This window comes from Trichomonas vaginalis, chromosome II (genome assembly GCF_026262505.1).
Source record: "Trichomonas vaginalis G3 chromosome II, whole genome shotgun sequence".
Lineage (NCBI taxonomy): Eukaryota > Parabasalia > Trichomonadida > Trichomonadidae > Trichomonas > Trichomonas vaginalis.
The window spans coordinates 1,151,633-1,172,751 of NC_067204.1; the positions used below are offsets into that span (position 1 = coordinate 1,151,633).

A 21,119-nucleotide genomic window follows, 5' to 3' on the forward strand; every position below is an offset into this window, starting at 1 on the left:
TAGTGGGGTTACCGTTGACCGAAAACGGTTTATTTCTTAAACTTTCTATGAGTAGTCCGAAAAAAACAGTCATTTTTGTCTAAGGTGGAAAGACCACCATAAGTAGCATGACTGACCATTCTTTACAAAAAGCTTTTAAGGTCAAACACTTATATTTCATACTTTAACTAGTATTCCAAAGAGGTTACACAGGTTTCAGTCCATCAGACTCCAACTCAGACACAAATTGAAAGCTCAAATTCAACCAAAAGAAGAAATGCCGAATGTCCGAACAAACGTACAGAAGCTCAAGTGGTTTTCAGGTCCACAATCAGACTCCAATCAGACACAAATTGAAGCTCAAATTCAACCAAAAAAACTGCCGGAAGTCGAACAAACCTCAGAGCTCGTGTTTCAGTCCAATCAGAAACCTCCAATCAGACACAATTGAAGCTCAATTAGTTCACACTAAAAACTCTACACTCTACAGAACCAGAAGTGGTCTTCCTCATTCTCAACAACAGAAGCAAGGATATAGAAGACTCATTGCAGATTATCCAAACAATTTGTCCTTAACAGACAACAATGACTATGATAGATATTATCCAAAAGTATAATAAAACCAGTCTGAAACATTAGAAACACAAGTTCAAACCCGACAAGTAATGGTTGACTTTTTCTTGTCGGAATTTGCCTTATGGTTATCCCACTATTGATATCTCTTCAAGAATTGACGGAATTCAATTCTTTGCGTGAACCAAACTTAAGAGATACAAGCTATAATGAAACAACCAAAGACTTTCGCCCTTTATCCCTTTAACTTACAATTGGAAAGAAGATGAAAACAACACGGTTTCTTTCTACCTGGCGATCTTTCCATTGTTGCTCCAGCTTGGTGTAGCGTGCAAACATCCATTTCGAAATAATCCAAATCTGCATTACGAAAAACAACATGCATATTATTCGACAACAGCCCTTTAAGATAATTCTGAACGGGATACAAATGGAGAAGAAGTTTTCCAATAATATCTGTTTCAAGCAAACCGATGCAATGCCAGCTTACAGTATGCAATTTCACTCACCAGCAAGACAATAATCTATCAAAATCTTGAGTTCGTTTTTTACTGGCACAGCCCAAAAATGTTCTCAAAAAACCAGAAACAAACCAAATACCATGCTTCTTATCTGGTATTGTGAGATGAAGACTAATTGGGGACCGAAGAAGACGTAGGAGAAACAAGCAAGACTTCAGACGATATCCAGTTCAGTTTCCATCCCGTAAAAACTTATAAAACAAACATTCCAAAGAATAAAACCATTTATAACTAAACAATCTTCCGGGGGGCTAGAGGGCACGAGTGCCTGGAAGCCCCACTACCTTTTTTTTTTTTTTTTTTTTCTTTTTTTTTTTTCGTATATTCTCTTTTTTAAATAAAGATTCAGAAACTATTCACAAACGGTTAATTCCATTTGGTCTACTGGCAGCGCTATTCCACATCATAGCCAACAATTCCTATACAAAATTCAAAAACTTTGGTGCAAATCATTCTAGATATTGCACCCAAGTTTTTTGAACTTTCTTGAAGGGAATTAAAGGGTGAGAGATTTATAAGTCTATCTATATATCTCCCACCCTCTAATTCCCTCCCTGACAGCGGGAAACTTTGTCTGAATGTCTAAACTATTCAGACAAAGTCTTCCACTGTTTTTGCGAAGGAATTGTTGGCTGATGTGTACTCATTCATGATCAGTAACAACATAGCAACAATTTCCCTTTATAAAGTTCAAAAACTTGGGTGCAATCAGAACTGATTGCACCCCAGTTTTTTGAAACTTTCCTTGAGGGAATGGAAGAGTAAGAAGGTATACATTATGGAATATATACCCTTCCCCTCTGTAACTGAGACTATTTAGCACCAGTTCATTATATAGGGAATCTGTTGGCTGTTGTACGATATTAATTCAGTATCATAGCCAACAATTACTGCGCAAACAGTGGGACACTTTTGTGTTCTGAATTAGTTACAATTCAGACACAGTACTTCCCGCTGTCAGCAGAGGGAATTGAGGTGGGGATATATAGATAGAATATAAAATTTCTCTCACCCGTTAATCCTCAAGAAACGGTTCAACAAACTGGTGCAAATGAACGACTGTTGACCAACTATTTTGAAATCTTGTATAGATCGATGTTGGCTAGATGTGGTAGCCTCGTTCCAGACCAAGAAGTTAACCGAGTGATAATAGATTCTCTGATCTTTATTTAAAGAGATGAAATATCACACGATTTTAGCTGGTCGTTAAACATCGAAAAGATTGATGTATTTTGCAACAAAATCTTTTAGAAGAATTGCCCCATATTAGATTTTCGTTTAAACAACGATTACGTTGCAACAGGTTTTATTCCTTCAATTTTAAGTTCGCGAGCTCGATGCAGATTATAAAACACAAATTGAAAAGGAAGTTCAACACGTTTATACAAATTAAATTGTTGTTCAGAATCAGAAGCCAATTTAATCCCATAAGATTTTATTGGAAAAATGCTGATGAAAACGTTTCTAATATAAATGAGAAATGACAAAATTGCAAACTATATTAATATCGTTTGAACTTCCAAATGAAGTTGTTAGATACTATATGTTGATTAATTTGAATTTGTTATATTACTCCAGATTATCATTCTAGACATATTCGAAGAATTTTGTTGGAGGATTTCAAGAAAGAAGAATTTAAATAGACTAAAATTTATTTATTTTTATTATTGTGAATTTTAAATTTGTCACTTGTCTTACTGTTCTCCTATTGAAAGTGTCACTATTTTTTGGGTTCTTGTCGGAATTTTATACTCTAATAAAAACTTTGGTGAAATTTTGATTGTTGCAACTGTATTCGGAATTTACTTCATCGAAATGTTTAAGAACTGTGTGAGAAATTAAGAATGTTTTGTGTTAATATACTTTTGTATGAATGTGGTTGTATAGAAATAATAAAATGTAATCATCCAGAGATGTGCTATTGTTCAATCTAAATCCTGTTGGATCTAAGTAACAGTATTCTATTGATGTAATTTTTTATTTGAATAATTAAAGCTATGATCGGTTCGAGTTCGGATAGAAATTTCTAGATGATCGCATATTGTTGGAAAGAAACTATCAACAAAAATCTTACTTATATATATAAAACGTGGTTTGGGAGTTAAATTAAAATGCTCGTATTTTCCATCATTTGTGCTTGTGCATGATATCAATTTAGATACGCAATAATCGCTCATGATACTGTATCTTGTAGAATAATAAGCATATAATGATTTTGTTATCTGCAAATGAAAGTAATATCTTGACTCATATGAACATGTCAATTAAAAATCTCCTGTTCTTATATACATTGGTGTTGTATAGTAAACCAGGACATCACAATGATTTTAATTTGAAAGGCGGTATCTTTTCAGAATGAATTTGTATTACACAGTCAGATTGTCATCATTTAGTTTATTTTGAAGCAAACCGCTACCATTTTATAATGGTCCATCTTAAATTCATCATAAATTCTGGTACATGTTAGTACCAGAGTCTTCAAATCTCAAACACTCTGGTACCAACATGTACCAGACGCGAGTTTCCAATGCCCTCGTACGATTTTCTATTAAGATCTTCTTGAATGAGAAGGTCTTCATAGAAACTCGTACGAGGGCTTCTCTTTTAAATACTCTGGTACCTGCTGGTATCGGAGTCGACTTTACAGCCCTTTCCCCAATTTTGAAGCTGGGGAAAGTTTTCAAGCAATGAAAGGGAAGCTCTCGCTATGAGGTGAAAATCTAGAATTTTTACCTCATAGCGAGTAATCCTTGTTAATTGCTTGAAAACTTTCTTCAAATTATCAAAATTTCGAGGAAAGTTTCCTTGCTTCAAAGTAGAGATGGAGCCCTTTGAGCCACTGCATATAGGTCAGTGACTCAAAATACTCCATCTCTACTAGAAATCGCCAAAATTTGGGTCGCAATCTTTGAAATGCGACGCAAGTTTGGGCAATTTCGCGAGGGACTTGCTCCATTTGGTGCATAGATTCACACTCTATGCACCAGATGGAACAATTCTTTCGCTGACAGCGGGAAACTTTGTCTGAATAGTTTAACATTCAGACAAAGTTTCCCGCTGTCAGAGAGGGAATGGAAGGGTAAGAGGTATATATTCATAATGTATACCTCTTACTCTTCCATTCCCTCAAGAAAGTTCAAAAACTTGGGTGCAATCAGTTCTGATTGCACCCAAGTTTTTGAACTTTATATAGGGAATTGTTGGCTATGTTGTACTGATCATGAATCAGTACATCATAGCCAACAATTCCTTCGCAAACAGTGGGAAACTTTGTCTGAATAGTTTAACATTCAGACAAAGTTTCCCGCTGTCAGGGAGGGAATTAGAGGGTGGGAGATATATAGATAGACTATAAATCTCTCACCCTTTAATTCCCTCAAGAAAGTTCAAAAACTTGGGTGCAATCAGAACTGATTGCACCAAAGTTTTTGAATTTTGTATAAGGAATTGTTGGCTATGATGTGGATAGCCGCTGCCAGACCAAATGAATTAACCGTTGTGAATAACGTTTCTGAATCTTTATTTAAAAAGATAAAATATCACGAAAAAAAAAAAAAAAAAAAAAAAAAAAAAAAAGGTAGTGGGGCTTCCAGGCACTTCGTGCCCTCTAGCCCCGAAGATGTTTAGTATAAAATGAGGTTTTTATTCTGAAATGTTTGTTTAAAGTTTTTTACGGATGGAAATGAACTGGATATCGTCTGAGTCTTCGCTTGTTTCCTCCTCTTCTTCTTCGTCCGAATTGTCTTCATCTTCACAATAACCAGATAAGAAGATGGTTATTTTGGTTTGTTCTGGTTTTTTGAGAAGCATTTTGGCTGTGCCAGTAAAAACGAACTCAAGATTTTGATAGAATTGTCTGCTTGAGTGAGTGAAATTGCATACTGTAACTGGCATTGCAACTCGGTTTGCTTGAACAGATATTATTGAAACTTCTTCTCCATCTGGTATCCGTTCAGGAATATCTAAAGCGGCTGTTGTGATAATATGCATATTGTTTTCGTAATGCAATTTTGGATATATTTCGAATGGATGTGCAGCTACACCAGCTGGAGCAACAATGGAAAGATTCCAGGAGAAAGAACCGTGTTTGTTTTCATCTTCTTTCCAATTGTAAGTTAAAGGATAAGGGCGAAAGTCTTTGAGTGTTTCATATAGCTGTTCTCTTAAGTTTGGTTCACAGCAAAGAATGAATTCGTCAATTGCTTGAAGAGATATCATAGTTGAAACATAAGGCAAATTCGACAAGAAAAAGTCAACCATTACTGTCGGGTTTTGAACTTTGTTTTCTAATGTTTCGACTGGTTTTATTATACTTTTGAAATATCTATCATAGTCATTGTTGTCTGTTAAGGACAAATTGTTTGGATAATCTGCAATGAGTCTTCTATATCTTGCTTCTGTTGTTGAGAATGAGAAGACACCTTCTGGTTCTGTAGGAGTGTAAGTTTTTAGTTGAACTTGAGCTTCAATTTGTGTCTGATTGGAGTCTGATTGGACTGAAACAACTTGAGCTTCTGTAGTTTGTTCGACTTCGGCAGTTTCTTTTGGTTGAATTTGAGCTTCAATTTGTGTCTGATTGGAGTCTGATTGGACTGAAACAACTTGAGCTTCTGTAGTTTGTTCGACTTCGGCAGTTTCTTTTGGTTGAATTTGAGCTTCAATTTGTGTCTGATTGGAGTCTGATTGGACTGAAACCTGTGTAACCTCTTTGGACATACTAGTAAAGTATGAAGATATAAGTGTTTGACCTTTAAAGAGCTTTTGTAAAGAATTGTCAGTCATGCTACTACTGTGGTCTTCCATTAGACAAAAATGAACTGTTTTTTCGGACTACTCATAGAAAAGTTTAAAATAAACCGTTTTCGTCAACGGTAACCCCCACTATTTTTTTATTTTATTTAATAGTTACCGTTGGAAAAACGTTATCTCAAATATTGAATGAACTATAAACGTTTTTTGTTTTCTATATATACTTTTTTGTCCAACGGTAAAACTTTTTACACAACGGTTTTGAGAGTCGTCGCCGTTGACTTTTTTGTAGAACACTCAAAATAGTACAGCTTTGTCCGGACAAGTAAGGGTCTATCGTCGCTACAGGAAAAGTTACAGGCGTTCCAAGGAAGTATACTTTGAGAAGCCTTTTCCCCTTATAGAATGAGATAGGACGGTTATTTTACAAAACTGACAACACTTTGACCGAGTAGTTTTTTGTGCTGAACAAAAAGTGTCATATAAACATCTGTCAAAAACCGCTTTTTAACTTCACTTAAAATGCCACGTAAGCTACGTAAGAATATACGTAAGAGGAAGGAGCATTGAAACATCCAAAAGTAAAACTGACACCACAACAACAGTTGCAACAACAAATGCTGAATGACCCCACTATGTTGCAACAAATGTCAAGCAATCCTATGCTTTTAAACCGAGTTGTTGGTGCACAGAGTGGAGGTTTAAGAGCGGCACTTTTAGCGAAAATGGCAGGCTATGGTGGAGCTGCAGACGGAACAGCCTATAACCCTCAAAGTCAAATGAATTTGAGTTCACTCAAAAATCAAATAACAGATGTCAAAAAGTCAAACATAGACATACAGAAGCAAATAAGTGAAAACGAAAAGAAACTAGAATATGACAGACACACAAAGAAACTCAATGAGTTAAACGTAGAGAAAAAGAAGAAAGAAGAACAACTGAAAGAACTAAGTACAGAGGAATATGCGAAAAAAGTGTCAGAAAAAGCAGCAGAAGTAGCAAAAATGGAACAAGATGTCATAAATTTGAAAAACCATACTACTCAATATAAAATACTGAAAGATGAAGAGATAAAACAAAAAGCCCTGAAGACATATATGGATAGCGATGAGTATAAAAAAGAAGTTGAAGCAAATGTAAAGGCAGAAAAACTTTTACAGTTGCAAAACCAAACCGTACAGTATGAAAACTTAGCACAAGAAAGTAAAAATAACGACGCGGCTATGCAAAAGGCAATGAAAAGCGCAGAATATATAAAAGCTAACAATGACTGGTTAGATGCCCAAGCCAACGCTAAAGCAGCCCAACTCATAGGGTCAATAAGGACAAAAATACAAGCAGATGAAGATAGTTCAAATGAAGCTTTAACAAATGCTGACTTTAAGAACGCTTCGAAGCTCTTCATAGTAAGGTGAAACAAGTGAACGACTTCTCATCTGGAAAGAAACTGAAGTCTGAAGGTTTCGACAAAGAGTTAAAAGAAGTAGCACAAAATATGACGAAAATAACAGATGCAGCAACGAGACAGGCAGTTCAAAGTGCCTATGACGCCGTTAGAGCAACTGTTGTGAAAAGTCAAGAAAAAGAGTTACAACAGACCAAAACAGACCTAGTAAATGCTTTCTTAAAAACGAAAAGTCAGGTAGGACATTACGCTGCAGATGGAACATATGTGCCAGCTGGTGGAACTTATATACCACCAAACCCTCCAAGAGAAGCACCTGCACCAGGACTACCTAGAACATTACATCGTCACATGGACACAGACACAGGCATGCACAACAACAGCAAACAACCACCTCCACAACCAGCACAACAACCAACACAACAACCAGCACAGCAACCAACAGTTCAAAACCCTGCACAACAACAACCACAAACAGAGCAAGACATAAAAGAAGTAGAGAACAAGGAAACCAAGAATTCTTAAAAATGCTTAAAGAAGAGTGTGGTTTCCCAGATACTGTTGACTTTAGTGACAGATATAAAGAAGCTATTAGAAAGTTCAAGGATGGAAATACTGACCCGAACCTATTTAGCTTTATGGCTCAGCACCAAAAACGGATATAATCTCAAACCTGGAAAATACAAGCTCGCTAAGGGATATGATTTAATAGCATATCATCCAAATGACATGGATGAATTTACTCCGAGATATTTGATGTCAGAGCTAAATGACAATTCAACTTTCGTCATGAAACGCGTAAAAAATAGAGACGGAACGAAAGAACAAAAGCTTATGAATGCGGATGACGTAGATAGGGAAATTGTGAAAACGGTCTCGGAATATATGAAATGCCAGCAGATGAGGTACAAGAAACTCCACAGGAAGAGTTCAGATACAACCAGACATGGAAGAAATAGTTCAGCAACAACAGCTAGAAGAGCCTGAAGGAAACGAACAAGTCCTTCCTTTGGAAACTAACTTCACAGAACTAGATGAAGATTTGGAACAGCCGAAAAATCTTGACCCTCAACAAGAGTATGCGGAGAATATGGAATCTTTCCAAGAGTCAAAAAAAATTCAGCTGACATAGTAGAAGAATATCGAAAAATGTTTGCCGACATACAAAAGACTCCAACACCAGATGAAAATATCCAGCATAGAATGGAAGAACTGAAAAAAATGTACACAAATACAACAACCCTTTTTACTTACGAGCATTTACGTTCAATCTTCGGATGAACTCGGTGAAGATAAAAGGTTAAATTTCAAGAAAACATATAGAAATGAAACATTGTTTAAAGTTCATTCAGAACCTAACCAAGATGGAAACAAACCTACTTTTGTTTCTGCAGACGATGGAACTACAATGAGATGGGGTCATAAAGCTAACCCGGATAGGTGGTTCATAAACTTACAACCTCAATTCAAGAAGTTGTAGACGCAATGGAAGTCAATGGTGAACCAGATTAGCTGGTATTTTAAGCGCGGCTTTAATGCCATTGAAAGATATGAAACATGCAGATATTTTGGACCAGTATGAAATGAACATGGCTGATGGAAATATAAACCTGACGTTCTAGAACATTTATCTCAAAGAACTACACAGAACCATAGAGATGTATATTTGGTGAAGAGTTTAGAAAGAAAGTTAGGGAGGGAGAAGGAAGAGAACCTATTGTACATGACCTTGCAACGAAAGTTTACAAAATGTCATAAAAACTTACTTTGCAGACAATGAACCGAGAAGGGATGAATATTTAAGAAAACTCAAATGACAGTACCAAATGAAATGTTAGTATTGAAAAACATGTTCCTTGACAAAATAAAACCAACTACAGAAATAAACGACGCAAGACTGAATTGGGTAGAAGCTTTCCCATTCACAAAAGATATAGTTGGTAACATGGAAAGAAAACCAGAATGGCTACAAAAACATATATTTGGAAACGAGCATATTCCATATGGACAGGCACTGTTTGAAGAGCTTGAACCGGAAACTCAGGAAAGAGTCATGCAAACATACGCGAAGACTCAAATACAACTATGGACAAACTCTTTCTAGGATATAGGTTACCTGAGATGGGCGACCAGAGCCAAAGGCAAAAAGGACATGGGAAATTTGCAACATACTAGATGAACATAATGCAAAGATGCAACAACTTCAAGCAGAGGGCAATGAAGGAAAAAGAAGAGTTAAAAACTCAGTCAGGAAGAAAGTAAAGCTTGGTCACGTGGGTTCTATTATGACATATAAATCCAACTATTCTATATTTTTACTCATATGAAATGTACGCCGCTCAGAATATAACGCCAACAGTTTTGGATGCTATGAATGGAAATGTTTCCGAATGGTATAACGAATGCGACAATGCCATTAGAAGGTCAGAAATAGTTCCTGGAACTTACGAATATACAACTGCTGTTTCTTATGGAAACGTAGGTGAGTTTGGAGAAGGTTCTTCAACAACAGTAGATATTGCTTGCGACAGGTTTCATATTATTTCTATTGACAACTCATTCTTATACGTGGAACAAGACATTGAAATAAAACCTTCTGCCAAGTTGTCTGACAAGAAAGGTTGCAATGGAATTTTCTATGTCGGATACCAATATGCTCCAGAAGTTTTCATGGGATATAAGATATATTCTAACTCTGACTTAGTTCAAACAGTAACATGGGCAAACTATGAATGGTTCGCTTTGAGAAACTCAGTACAACCACAAGCTAGAGAACAAACAGACCAGTATGCAACTATTGAGAAAATAAGAAGACTTGACCCTAACGTTCCAGGAGTTTATGTTGACCTTTCTGGACAAATGCAGCAGCAGTAACCAAAGTAAAATTGAAACTTAGAGTTCCTTTGTCATCTTTCCTCATCTTCAGGTTTTTAAGATACTTGCCAAACTGGGCAGGAAAAATTTCTATCGAACTTACTCCAAGCAAAAATAACTTAGTCATTGCACCAACACAAGACCCATTCACTCTTACAGAAGTAGTGGGAACAAATAAAATGTCATTCGCCGACTTTTGCAAAAACAAAGTTGACTTAGACTTTGGTTTCTCAAACCTCAACACTGAAGTAAACTATTATTTCAATGCTGCTGGAGATGCTTGGGACCCAGTTAAGTTCACATGCGAAAAATTTGAATGCAAGAGAATAGAAAGCAGACTTGCAGTCTATATGTTGGACCCAGATATTTCAAATGCTTTAGCTGCCAAATATATTGCAGTTCCACTTATGTTCCCTATACACCAAATATCTGTCAAAGACTTTGCAGGTGAAGTTGGAAACCAAAGTGCTGACCCAGGTGCAAGAACAGATATTGCCTTAACAACTGCAATGAAACATGCAGATACTATGTTTGTACTGTTCAGACGAACTATAAATGACTATTCTTGCTTCTACAACCCTGGTATTAAATACCATATAAACATAGATGGCAAATATTATCCAAGAGAAGAATATTCTACAGTTGAGGATATGAGGTCATACAACTTGACATTAGATGCTATGAACTTTAACAACAACTTCACAACAACCATTAACCCTGAAATGCAAAGTTCTATTATGCCATATGTGAAAGTATGGACTCATACAGGAGGTCAAAAAACTCAATATACAAATGGAGACCGTTCAAACTTTTGGCTTGGCATTCCATTTGCTGACTCAGAAGACTTTATGGGTGGTATTTCAACTGTTGGTACAGTTCAAATACAATATACTGGTGACAGAGACGGTCCAAATGAATTGAAAGCAAAGAAGTTTACAAAACCAATAGCACTTTTCACGGAAGATGCTCTTTTGAAGATTCGTTCGATGAAACCTGCTGGGGCTCCTCAGATTGGCATAACGACAGCTTCCATCGAGCAGATTTTGGCAGCAGGTCAGTAAGTTGTTCTTGAACTGACTTCTCTCCGTCAAATATTGACAGTACGCCAGTTTTGATATAATATTGTATTAAAAACTTTCCTTTAGAAATATCGGTCAGTTTTGTTGTTATATTTTTGTCTGCTTCAAGAACTTTCACCATTTCAGTTATACCAACTTTCTTTGCTTTATGAAAATATTTTGGTTCAGCAAAGACTGCTATTCTATAACATTTTCCATTGTTTGTATAAAGAACTATTCTGTCAATGAACTTGTATTGTTTGTGTGTGTAAACTTTGTTTGCTTCAATTCGAAGAGATACTCAAATACGTCCATCTTTTTATTCTAAGTAAAATGTCATTTCCGAAAAATAGAAGCGTAAGTGTTTCAAAAGGTTTAATGGCGATGGCAGATGTGAAGTTAAATTCACCAACTCAAACAAACAGTCAAAGTGTTGTTGTCAATGTCAAAGAAAGAGATGTTGAAGTGGAGAAACCATACGAAGACGAAGATGGTATAACAATGTTCCTGTAAAAGAACAACCAACATACCTGAAGTTAGCAGAGACTTAAGTTCTGTTGCAGATATTCGAAACGACTACCAACAACTTAAAGACAAACTTAAAACTCAGGAGAAGATTTGTCAGCTTTGGGTATAATGTTAAACTTGGTCGAACACAACCCTGTAAAAGTGAACTCATATGTCATTGCACCTCATGAATTTTGAAAGAACTATTGAAACTTTTGACAGAGGCAGACGATATAAACATCAAAGAAATAGAACCCGACATTAGTTGCTGTGGTGTTTCATATAATGTCATTGACAAGATATACGTTATGAAAGGAGGTGAAACGTTGAACTTAAAATATAGTTTCCCAGACGTCATAAAAATATTTGACGACCACAACATTTCATTAAAATTTACTTGCTAAGTAAATGGCAGAAGACATAGTGGTTTATACTATTACGACTAAAAACCCTGAGTCATATAATTCTATAACAACAAACTTACAAAGTCCTCAAGGACGATATTGTAAACTAACTTTAAACACGATGACGACTAAAGCCTGTTTTGCTCTTTTGACACCAGAAGACTTTTTGTTGTGAATGGTAAAAAATACTTCTTTGAAGATACTTACTCAGATATACCACCAACAGGTTTTGTTGACTTATTTAATACTTTAAGGACGGATGTAACATGTGCTGCAACTAGAGCAGGTTTCATTATGTTTGGATGTCCGACTGAGTTTACTATAAACGATATGAGCTATAATACAAAACTTATATCTGGTTTTTACTACCAACAGTTTCCTATAACAGGAAAAGGTGTCATACAAGGTCTATCTGTTCCATTGACTTTAAGTACACCTATTTTATATATTGTTTCAAACTTAGGTTCAAAGTGCTATTCGAATGTCGACAGAAACTACTATGACCAAAAGATACTCATGCGTATAAACAACACTTTCTCTGCTGGTTTGCCTATTGTTCATTCGAATGCAGAGTTTTCAGCTTTAGTAAACTCAAACACTTTAGCAAACATAAACTTAACCTTAGTCGACGCAAACTTTGTTCCTGTAAAACTTTTATGTCCTATGTATTTGTCAATGACGGCAGAAAGTTTCGAATTGGAAGATGCAACTGGTGAAAGTATTGTACTACAAGAACAACTTCAACAACAAATAGCTCAAGAACAACAAATGGAACAAATGCAACAACAAATAGCTCAAGAATAAAAAAAAATATTTTTTTTTATTTTTATAAAAAAAATGTACAGAATAGACGTTTCAGATTTTTATGACTTCCAAGCGTTCAGAAATATGTGTCCATTTCGAGACTATAACAAAGCAGTCGAGAATTTGAAACGTTTAGTCATTTATGTCGACTCTGCCCCAGAATGTTATGTCATGAAAGAATGGGATGTTGTCTTTAACAAACCAAGAGCAACCATAGTTTCAGAACAAGAATGTAGACAGAAACTTAAGAAAATAAAAGTCGTACAAGTTGGTATGAAGATGTTAGATGCTTGGGATATCTTATTGTCAAAGTTAGAAGATTTTTCAGTTCGAGGTATAAAGTTCTATACACCTTCTCCAAACTTCTATTCTATCTTCACTGGATATAAATACGAACAAGTAGAATGGAAAGAAAATATTATAGAAGCTTGGTTAGACCATGTCAAAGAAATTATATGCAATGGAAACGAAAGAGTCTATGAGTATATCTTATGTTGGTTTGCAAACATCTTACAACATCCAAGTGCTAAAAATGAAACTGCTCTCATTATAATTGGAAAACAAGGAACTGGTAAGAACACATTCTTTACAGATATCTTATGCAAACTGTTAGAGGGCTATTCGAACCCGAATATGACAAACTTAGAAAACATCTGCGGTAAATTTAACTCTTCAATAGAGAATATGAAACTTATAGTATGTAACGAACTTCAAAGTATAGATACAACAAAAGTTTTGAACTCAGATGCTTTGAAGAGTCTTATAACAGACAAAGTTGGAGTTGTTGAAAGAAAATATAAAGACCAAAGAGTTTGTGAAAATGTTGCAAACTTCATTATGGTTTCAAACAATGCTGTTCCGATGAAGTTAGAAAGTTCTGACAGAAGATATGTAGTTGTCAGAACGTCAGATTCTCATATGCAAGATACAGAATATTTTGACGACTTAGCAGAAACTTTGACCTAACTTTTACAACCACTTGTTCTCATATTTCATGACATTAGATATTTCTAAGTTCAATCCAAGACAAATTCCACATACCGAAGAAAGACAAACATTGTTAGAAGCAAACAAGAGTGTATATGAACTGTTTATAGATGAGACTAACTTTGAGTGTTTAGATGAAAGGTCATTGTACGATGAATATAAACAATATTGTCAAGAGTATGGTTATATGCAGCGTCTAAACGAACATTCTTGGCAAATGTCAAAAATCTTTTAGATGTTCAGAACGGCGTATATACAAAGAAAAATTTTTCTGAGTAAATTTTAAAAAAATATTTTTTTATCCGATAGAAAAGATGACGAAATATATTCAGTAAATAAGTACATGACAGAAGTCAAAGAAGAACTAGACCCATTCGCTTATTTGAATGTTTACTTCTACCATTTTGAAAAGTCTACATTTGACAAAGTTTGGAACATCGAACCAGTTAAGTTTGCTATTGTGACTAAAAATGGTGCGAAATTTGAAGACTTAGACATAGAAGGTTTGTTAGCAGTCAAAGAAAATTTTGACAGAAGGTTTCAAACCTTAAAGAAGGCAAAGCATACAAACTTGTTATACCTTATGAACCAAAGAAAGCAGACGACTATGAATATTATGAGTCTAAGATAGTTGAAGTTCAAGGTAAATTGGGTAAAAAGATTTTAGAGTCTAAGCCAGTGTTTGCTCCTAAAGAGGAAGAGAACATTGACATTGACCCAGAAATGTTCTAAAAATAAAATTTTATTTTTACATGTCAAATTTCTTTTTCTCTGGAACTGGCTCTGGTTCTTTCTTCTCTTCTTCTACTTTCTTTTCTTCTCTTTCTTTTCTTTCTTTCTCTCTTCTTCTTCTTCTCTGGTGGAGTTATGTCAAATTTCGAACCATATTTATGTAAAATTTTGTCCTTTAATAGCTCTTCTATTCTGTTTTCTATTTCATCTTCAAGAACAGCGCATGTGTCTTCTTTGCATTCTAAGAACTTTTGTTGGACTTCATCTTTCCAATCGGCGTCATCTCTGTCAACAAGTCTGTCATTGACAAATTTTAAGACTGCCCTCTCTTGTAATGTTTTATGGTTCTTGTCATATTCCAGAAACAGAACTTTAGAACAAATTCACCTTTCTTGTTTACACTATGTAAGATTTTATGGTCGACAGATGTTTTGCTGTCGAAAAGTTTGTCTCGAATATAGATAGCGAAATCGCTAGACATTTTCTAAAAGATAAAAATTTTAATTTTTCTAAAAATATGTTAGAAAAAAAGTTTGCTGACATTGACAAGAAATTTGAGAATGTTTTAAACAAGAACAAGAGGAAGTTAGAAAATGCTCAGATAAACCCATACATGACAAGTTCTTATTTGCTCAGAATGGTATAACAGGTCTAATTGCACCACCTGGGTCGGGTAAGACTTTCACTTATCTTAAAATGGCTGCACAACAACAAGAACTAGATGAGAAGAACCCATTCTATGAGTTAGTTGTCATTTGTAGTACTTCTGGTCAATTTGACCAAACCGTAAATTCGTTCAAAGATATTATAAAAAGTCTAAGTTAGTATGTATAAAAGACTCTGAGTTGTTAGATTGGATAAAGAAGTACCAAAGAAGAGTTTTGAAGTACAATGCTATAAATGAGTATATAAATTCTAAGTTTAAAGACCCAAATGAGGAAATGCAGAGAATATTAGAGAAGAAACACTTCAGAAACAAACAGAAAGAGATAGAATACATTTCGAAGAAATTGCAATCTTACGATTGGAAGACTTACCCTCATAGATGTCTTCTTATCTTAGATGACTTTGCTTCTCATCCTTTGTTAAGAATAGAGAACAAGACATGTGTCGAATTCTTAAGAAGCTCAGACACTTTAACATCTCAGTTGTCATTTGTGTACAGACAGCAAGAGTTTAAGTAAGGATGTTAAAAGAATACTTACTGATATCATACTTTTCCCTGGATTGTCCGAAGACGATTTCATGGAACTTATGAAAGAGTCCATGGCAGGTAAGTTTGACAGACATGAACTATGGAGAAGTACAAAGTCATACAAGACCCTCATACTTCTTTCAGAATTCACATCTACGCGAACAAAGTTCAAATTGTAAAAAGTCAATAAAAATAAAGAGTTTTGTGCTGAATTCAATAAAAATATATTTTTAGGGTAGATGGGTATATCTAACCCGATTTCTAACCTCATTTCTACCCCATATGTCCTTACTGAAAAAGTACGTGTTCCATATGTCATTTTACTCAGAATTTTACTCAGAATTCAATAAAAATATATTTTTAGGGTAGAAGGGTATATCTACCCCGTTTCTACCTCATTTCTACCCCAGTTATTTTATAAACGTTTTCACATGGTAAACATTGTGAATTCGTGAAATTCTAAACAATTTCGTAGCTTCTATTTCTTCTGTCAGTACATCGAATGTTTTTAACGATACCGAAAGTCTCTTTATATTTCTTCTTGACGTCAGATAGAAGGAAATCGTCAGCTGTTGGATAGTTTTTGTTCAGAAATCTAACATGTCCATTTTATTTTCTGCTGGTTTCTCTGCCTCCCTCTTTAAGTCAGCATAGTCGTTTCTCATACGTTCTATCTCTTTGACGGAGTAGTTATATTTCCTAATTGCTGCTTTACATTTTGAACATTGGGTTCATTTTAGCATTGTACATTGAAATCTTACCTGCTAGTATGACTAAGGCGTCAATGGTTTTCTTTAACTCAAAAGTTGCTGGTTTTATCTGTTCGTTCCATACTTTACCTCTTTTATCTTTATCTCTTATCTGCCATACACATTTTGCAACTAACGAAACAAAGTTGTCGTAGGTCTTAAACTCTTCAGATTTGTATATATGTCAGAGATGTTCTTATATACCATGTCGCAATCTTTGTCCATGACTTTGTGGTTGCAATGAAATCCAAGAAACTCATAGTTAACCTTACGTATGAACTTCTTTATTTCTACTGAGTCAGTTGCTTTGACTTCTATTTCATCGAATTCTGGAATAGTAAGCTTTTGTTGTTGGATTTCAGGCAATTTGGGTAAATGGTCAATAATATCCTGCATTTCATAAAGATACTGTTCATTTGTTTCATCTTTCGCACTACAGTCTAAATTACTTGTTAAAAGTTCTTGCTTTATCTTCTGGATTTCTGTCTCAAAAGTATATGAAGAAGGAATGAAGCTTTTCATCTCTACTAACATTGAAGTTGGGTTCATGACTAACGAGTTTGGTGCTGTTGTTGCTAACATGTTCTTACAATAAAAATAAAAAATATTTTTTTAAAAAAACCAACTTTATTTTTATTTCGGGAAAACTCATGACAAATTCAAGAGGGTAGAAAAGAGGTTAGAAAAGAGTTATATCTAACCTTCTACCCTAAAATATATTTTTGCCGCCGAATTCTGTATAAAACTCATGACAAATTCATGAGGGTAGAAAACGGGGTAGAAAAGAGGTTAGATATACCCATCTACCCTAAATTATATTTTTGCCGAATTCAGCAACAAAATTCAAATTGTAAACGGTTTAATAGAAAAAGTGTTATTTTTTCATGTCCGAAGACTCGAAGGTGCAACACTTCCAAAATACCGACGAACTCAGAAGAGCAGCATGGCAGTATGTTCTTGACAACTTCTTTGAGTTCTCCAGGAACACCTTGGAAAATGCTGAAGAACTCCGACACAGAGAATTTGGAGAAATTGCACTCCAATACTACCTTGACAAACAAAGGGTAAACAAAGGGTAAACAAAGGGTAAAATAAGACTAAAAACTTAACGTTTAAAAAGTGACATTTTTATGAGCTCCGAGTCACCGAGAAAACTTGGTCAGATGTTAGCAGCTTACTTCCCTGAGGAGGATGGAAGCGTTACATACGTAAGGTTCAAAAACAACGAACCTGGAATTGCGTACCAAATTCGCAATTACATGACCATGGAAGAGTACGAAAGGTTTCTACAAGAGAAACCAGCTCTAAACAACTCAGAAAAGAAAGAATAAAAAGTTTAATTCGTAATTGTTTATTTTTTTACTTGTAAGGGCAAGCTGCAAGAATGAAGTCGACTATCTCAGTCTTTGTCTTGACCAGTTGGACTGCTCTTGCGAGTACGTCTGTTTTGCGGTCTCCAGCTGGTGTCTGACCTTCGTAATTGCGCATGTTCTTGAGAGCTCCAACTGTAAATGGCTGTAAGATGAAGAGTCTCTCAGACTGCTTGAGGTAGTCTTCACGGTCACGAACCGAATCTGTGGTACGAGTCGAATTGGTCGACCTTAGGGAAGAGACTGAAAGCCTGTCATCTTCCATAGGGGCTGTGGCATACTCTTTGCGTAAACGGTTCAGACCTTCTTCGAACTCTTGGTCTCTCTTCGATTGGGATTGAGATTGGAATTGGGGTGGAGGGTTTGACATGAACATCCAAGGGTTAGGGAAGTAAGGCATGGGTTGAGGAGGTAGTTTGGAAAGCCTTGTGGTGGGTAGTTTGGAAAGCCTTGTGGTGGGTAGTAACCTTGAGGTGGAAATTGGTAGTAATTCGGAGGTCCTTGTTGGAACTGAGGTTGCTGAGGAGACTGTTGTGGTGCTGGAGCATGCTGTTCCTCTGGCTGTGGAACGGGTTCAGTAGGTGGGACGTCGGACATTCGTTTGTGTCTTAACCGTCTTTGTTCTGAAACAATATAATATTGTCTTGAAAAAGTACAACATTGTCTTGAAAAAGTACAACATTGTCTTGAAAAAGTACAACATTGTCTTGAAAAAGTACAACATTGTCTTGAAAAAGTACAACATTGTCTTGAAAAAGTACAACATTGTTCTGAAAAAGTTCAAGACTTGTTCTGAAAAAGTACAGCTGTACTCAAATTTGAGAGACATTGTACTGAAAAAGTACAAATTGTTCTGAAAAAGTACAACATTGTTCTGAAAAAGTACAATATTGTCTTGAAAAAGTACAACATTGTCTTGAAAAAGTACAACATTGTCTTGAAAAAGTACAATATTGTACTGACTCAGTATGGAGCTTGACCCCTTAGACGAAGCAATTTATCTAATTGAGGTAAATGAAACCGTGAAGAATATCTCAGCAAGTGCAAACCAAGCAAGTCCATTGGCTTCTGGTTGTCCAAGAATAGTGTCTTAAAGTTGGAAATTGAAACAGGTGTTGCAATTCAAGTTCCAGAAGGCACTGCATTCGATGATATTAAGGATGTGAAGAAAGAAGCCCTCTTGAAGTTCTTCATGAAACGTCCTTGGATACTACTTCCATATCGTGAGAGCCCAATTCCACGAATTACACAAATTCTCAGAGCACTACTTCACTACTCTGGACAGCCTTCTTCATAACCTCAGAAGGCGACATCCAACCAATTCTTCAGCCAGTTCAGTAAACATCTCATTTTAACTTCACTTTTTTTTATGTTTTTACTCACACTCTACTCAACAGGTTTGTGTACAACTATTTCAACTGTGAACCTTGTATTGACCGGTCTTCCTGCAAATGCAAGTTCGTCAATACACAATTTATGGTGGCAAGAAAGACAGTGGGAATGTTATTCTGACATCTGTTGTTGCGCTCGAGAGAGAATTGAAATTCCAGACCCACCTCCCCCAAGAACTCCAACACCAACACTCAAGTTTGCCGAAGACTCATGTGAAGAAGAAGCCTTCTGGTAAGTTTCTTATAGCCATCTATATGGCACGCTTTGAGTAAAAACATTTTTTTTTTTTTTTGAATGAAGCAAGTTAAATTCGTCCCACACCAATCTCAATGGACCGATGAAGAGTTTCAAGCTATGGTTGAAGGTGTTGAGAACGACATAGACGGCGAACTTGAAGGAGCTCAAAACCACAATTGCAACCAAAATTGCACAAGTCAAGGAACAGATAGCTCCACTTAAAGCTACCAAAGCTACTCTTGACCTCATGGATAGTTACCGTTTAGAAGTAAAGAGTGGAATAAGACAATTAAAATTAAAACTTCTAAACTACGAAGCTATACTCCAAAAGTTAGCAGAAATGAGAAGACTTTACCAGAGCTACTTACATGTAAGGGACTTACCTTCAAGCAGTCCGACCAAAGATGAATTTTCTGACATTGTCCCAATTTTGTCCGAAAGTCAGCTCAGATGTTTCGAACTGCTCCCAACATATCCAGAATATGAACGTTTGCCTGAACTCTTCCGCAATCTCAAAAAACGTTTTTTGTTCTCATGTTCGAAACTTTTATCGGAAGAGACAACAAACGTTCAGAAGAAGAACAAGATATTATTTTAAACTTGTTGTATGACTAACCGTCATAACAAGCTTTTTGAAGTAAAACCGTCATTCTCAAACCACTTCATTTTTTCGATGTCCGAACAAGCACCGAAGCCAAACTCAATGGCAGATGTCCTTTCAATGTTGCCAGACAAGCGCCCAGTTCAAATTCAAATTTTGAATTTGAAAGCTCATCTGACAAACACCGTTAAGACTCTCCAAAGTAGTCTTATGGAAGAGATGACCAAGCTCAAAGCCGATGTCCTCATGAACCAAGCTTCCAATGAGAAATGCCTGAATGATTTGACGGAAACCTTGCGCATTTACGCGAGAGAGAACCGAGACCTTGCCAGACTCATCTACCGTTTCTTCGAAGAGATAGACGCCATCTGGAAGGTACTCGGAAAGGACAGAACATCAACACCGTACTTCGTGAACACAGAATTGAAGAAGGAATTGTCGAGGAAGAAGAGAAACACGAAGAAGAGGAAGAGGAAGAAGAGGAAGAAGAGAAACACGAAGAAGAGGAAGTTTGGGCAACCCTTGTTGCCGATGACACTTACGAAATTTCCCAACCCTACCCATACCAAATCCGCAACAAGGAGACAGGCAAGGTTCTTACCCCAGTCCTCAACAACTTGGGACACTTGAACCTTACCCTTCGGAATCGGTTCAATTCCATGGGCAAGCTTGTCGCAATTCAATGGGTTCCAAATCCAAACAAGAAGACGAAGGTCAGACACATTGACGGTGACAAGCTCAACAACCGTAAGGAGAACCTCGAGTGGTTCTAAGAGTAAAAAAATTTTATTTTAGGGGGAAACCCCGAGTAAATTTAGGTGTTTATTTAGTTAAGTAGCTTAAATTAAGGTAATTTGGACAATTAGTTCCCGACCTCTGAATTGGACTCTTTCGTCATCCCAGTTGCGTAGGAGGTCGTCCCAGAGGAGTTGGTAGAATTGCCAATCCAAGGACGATTTGTCCTCCCAGGCATTGAGGATGT

At 36.1% G+C, this 21,119-nt stretch overlaps 6 protein-coding genes and 7 pseudogenes across 13 annotated transcripts, besides 5 other annotated features; 10 read left to right on the forward strand and 3 right to left on the reverse strand.

Annotated features, from left to right (window-relative positions):
- Positions 1-263: 263 nt before the first annotated feature.
- TVAGG3_0464870 (uncharacterized protein) lies at positions 264-596 on the forward strand (the record flags this gene model as incomplete). The annotated part of the gene is made up of 1 exon (XM_051235224.1): positions 264-596. One exon carries the CDS (start codon positions 264-266, stop codon positions 594-596), a length of 333 nt encoding a protein of 110 aa, XP_051093048.1.
- A 794-nt stretch (positions 597-1,390) lies between these two features.
- Positions 1,391-1,873: a mobile genetic element.
- Positions 1,874-1,903: 30 nt separating this feature from the next.
- Positions 1,904-2,124: a mobile genetic element.
- A 57-nt stretch (positions 2,125-2,181) lies between these two features.
- Positions 2,182-2,827: a mobile genetic element.
- Positions 2,828-3,470: 643 nt separating this feature from the next.
- Positions 3,471-4,618: a mobile genetic element.
- A 1-nt stretch (position 4,619) lies between these two features.
- Positions 4,620-21,119: part of a mobile genetic element that runs on past the window's edge.
- TVAGG3_0464930 (attachment subunit-related family) lies at positions 4,734-5,333 on the reverse strand (the record flags this gene model as incomplete). The annotated part of the gene is made up of 1 exon (XM_051235225.1): positions 4,734-5,333. One exon carries the CDS (start codon positions 5,331-5,333, stop codon positions 4,734-4,736), a length of 600 nt encoding a protein of 199 aa, XP_051093049.1.
- On the forward strand, positions 6,827-7,787 carry TVAGG3_0464940 (annotated as a pseudogene). The gene has a single exon. A coding segment is annotated over exon 1 (961 nt).
- On the forward strand, positions 9,556-10,348 carry TVAGG3_0464950 (annotated as a pseudogene). Its single transcript has one exon. A coding segment is annotated over exon 1 (793 nt).
- On the forward strand, positions 10,452-11,162 carry TVAGG3_0464960 (protein of unknown function, DUF4106 family; the record flags this gene model as incomplete). The annotated part of the gene is made up of 1 exon (XM_051235226.1): positions 10,452-11,162. One exon carries the CDS (start codon positions 10,452-10,454, stop codon positions 11,160-11,162), a length of 711 nt encoding a protein of 236 aa, XP_051093050.1.
- TVAGG3_0464970 (uncharacterized protein) lies at positions 12,908-13,682 on the forward strand (the record flags this gene model as incomplete). Its single annotated transcript, XM_051235227.1, has 1 exon — positions 12,908-13,682. A coding segment is annotated over one exon (775 nt), but the record flags the coding sequence as incomplete, so codon positions are not given.
- Positions 14,215-14,593, forward strand: TVAGG3_0464980 (annotated as a pseudogene). Its single transcript has one exon. A coding segment is annotated over exon 1 (379 nt).
- TVAGG3_0464990 lies at positions 15,111-15,781 on the forward strand (annotated as a pseudogene). The gene has a single exon. A coding segment is annotated over exon 1 (671 nt).
- TVAGG3_0465000 lies at positions 16,204-17,119 on the reverse strand (annotated as a pseudogene). Its single transcript has one exon. A coding segment is annotated over exon 1 (916 nt).
- TVAGG3_0465010 (uncharacterized protein) lies at positions 17,668-17,868 on the forward strand (the record flags this gene model as incomplete). The annotated part of the gene is made up of 1 exon (XM_051235228.1): positions 17,668-17,868. The coding sequence occupies one exon, from the start codon at positions 17,668-17,670 to the stop codon at positions 17,866-17,868; it is 201 nt and encodes a 66-aa protein (XP_051093052.1).
- Positions 17,897-18,504, reverse strand: TVAGG3_0465020 (annotated as a pseudogene). The gene has a single exon. A coding segment is annotated over exon 1 (608 nt).
- TVAGG3_0465030 lies at positions 19,594-19,944 on the forward strand (annotated as a pseudogene). Its single transcript has one exon. A coding segment is annotated over exon 1 (351 nt).
- Positions 20,210-20,646, forward strand: TVAGG3_0465040 (uncharacterized protein; the record flags this gene model as incomplete). The annotated part of the gene is made up of 1 exon (XM_051235229.1): positions 20,210-20,646. A coding segment is annotated over one exon (437 nt), but the record flags the coding sequence as incomplete, so codon positions are not given.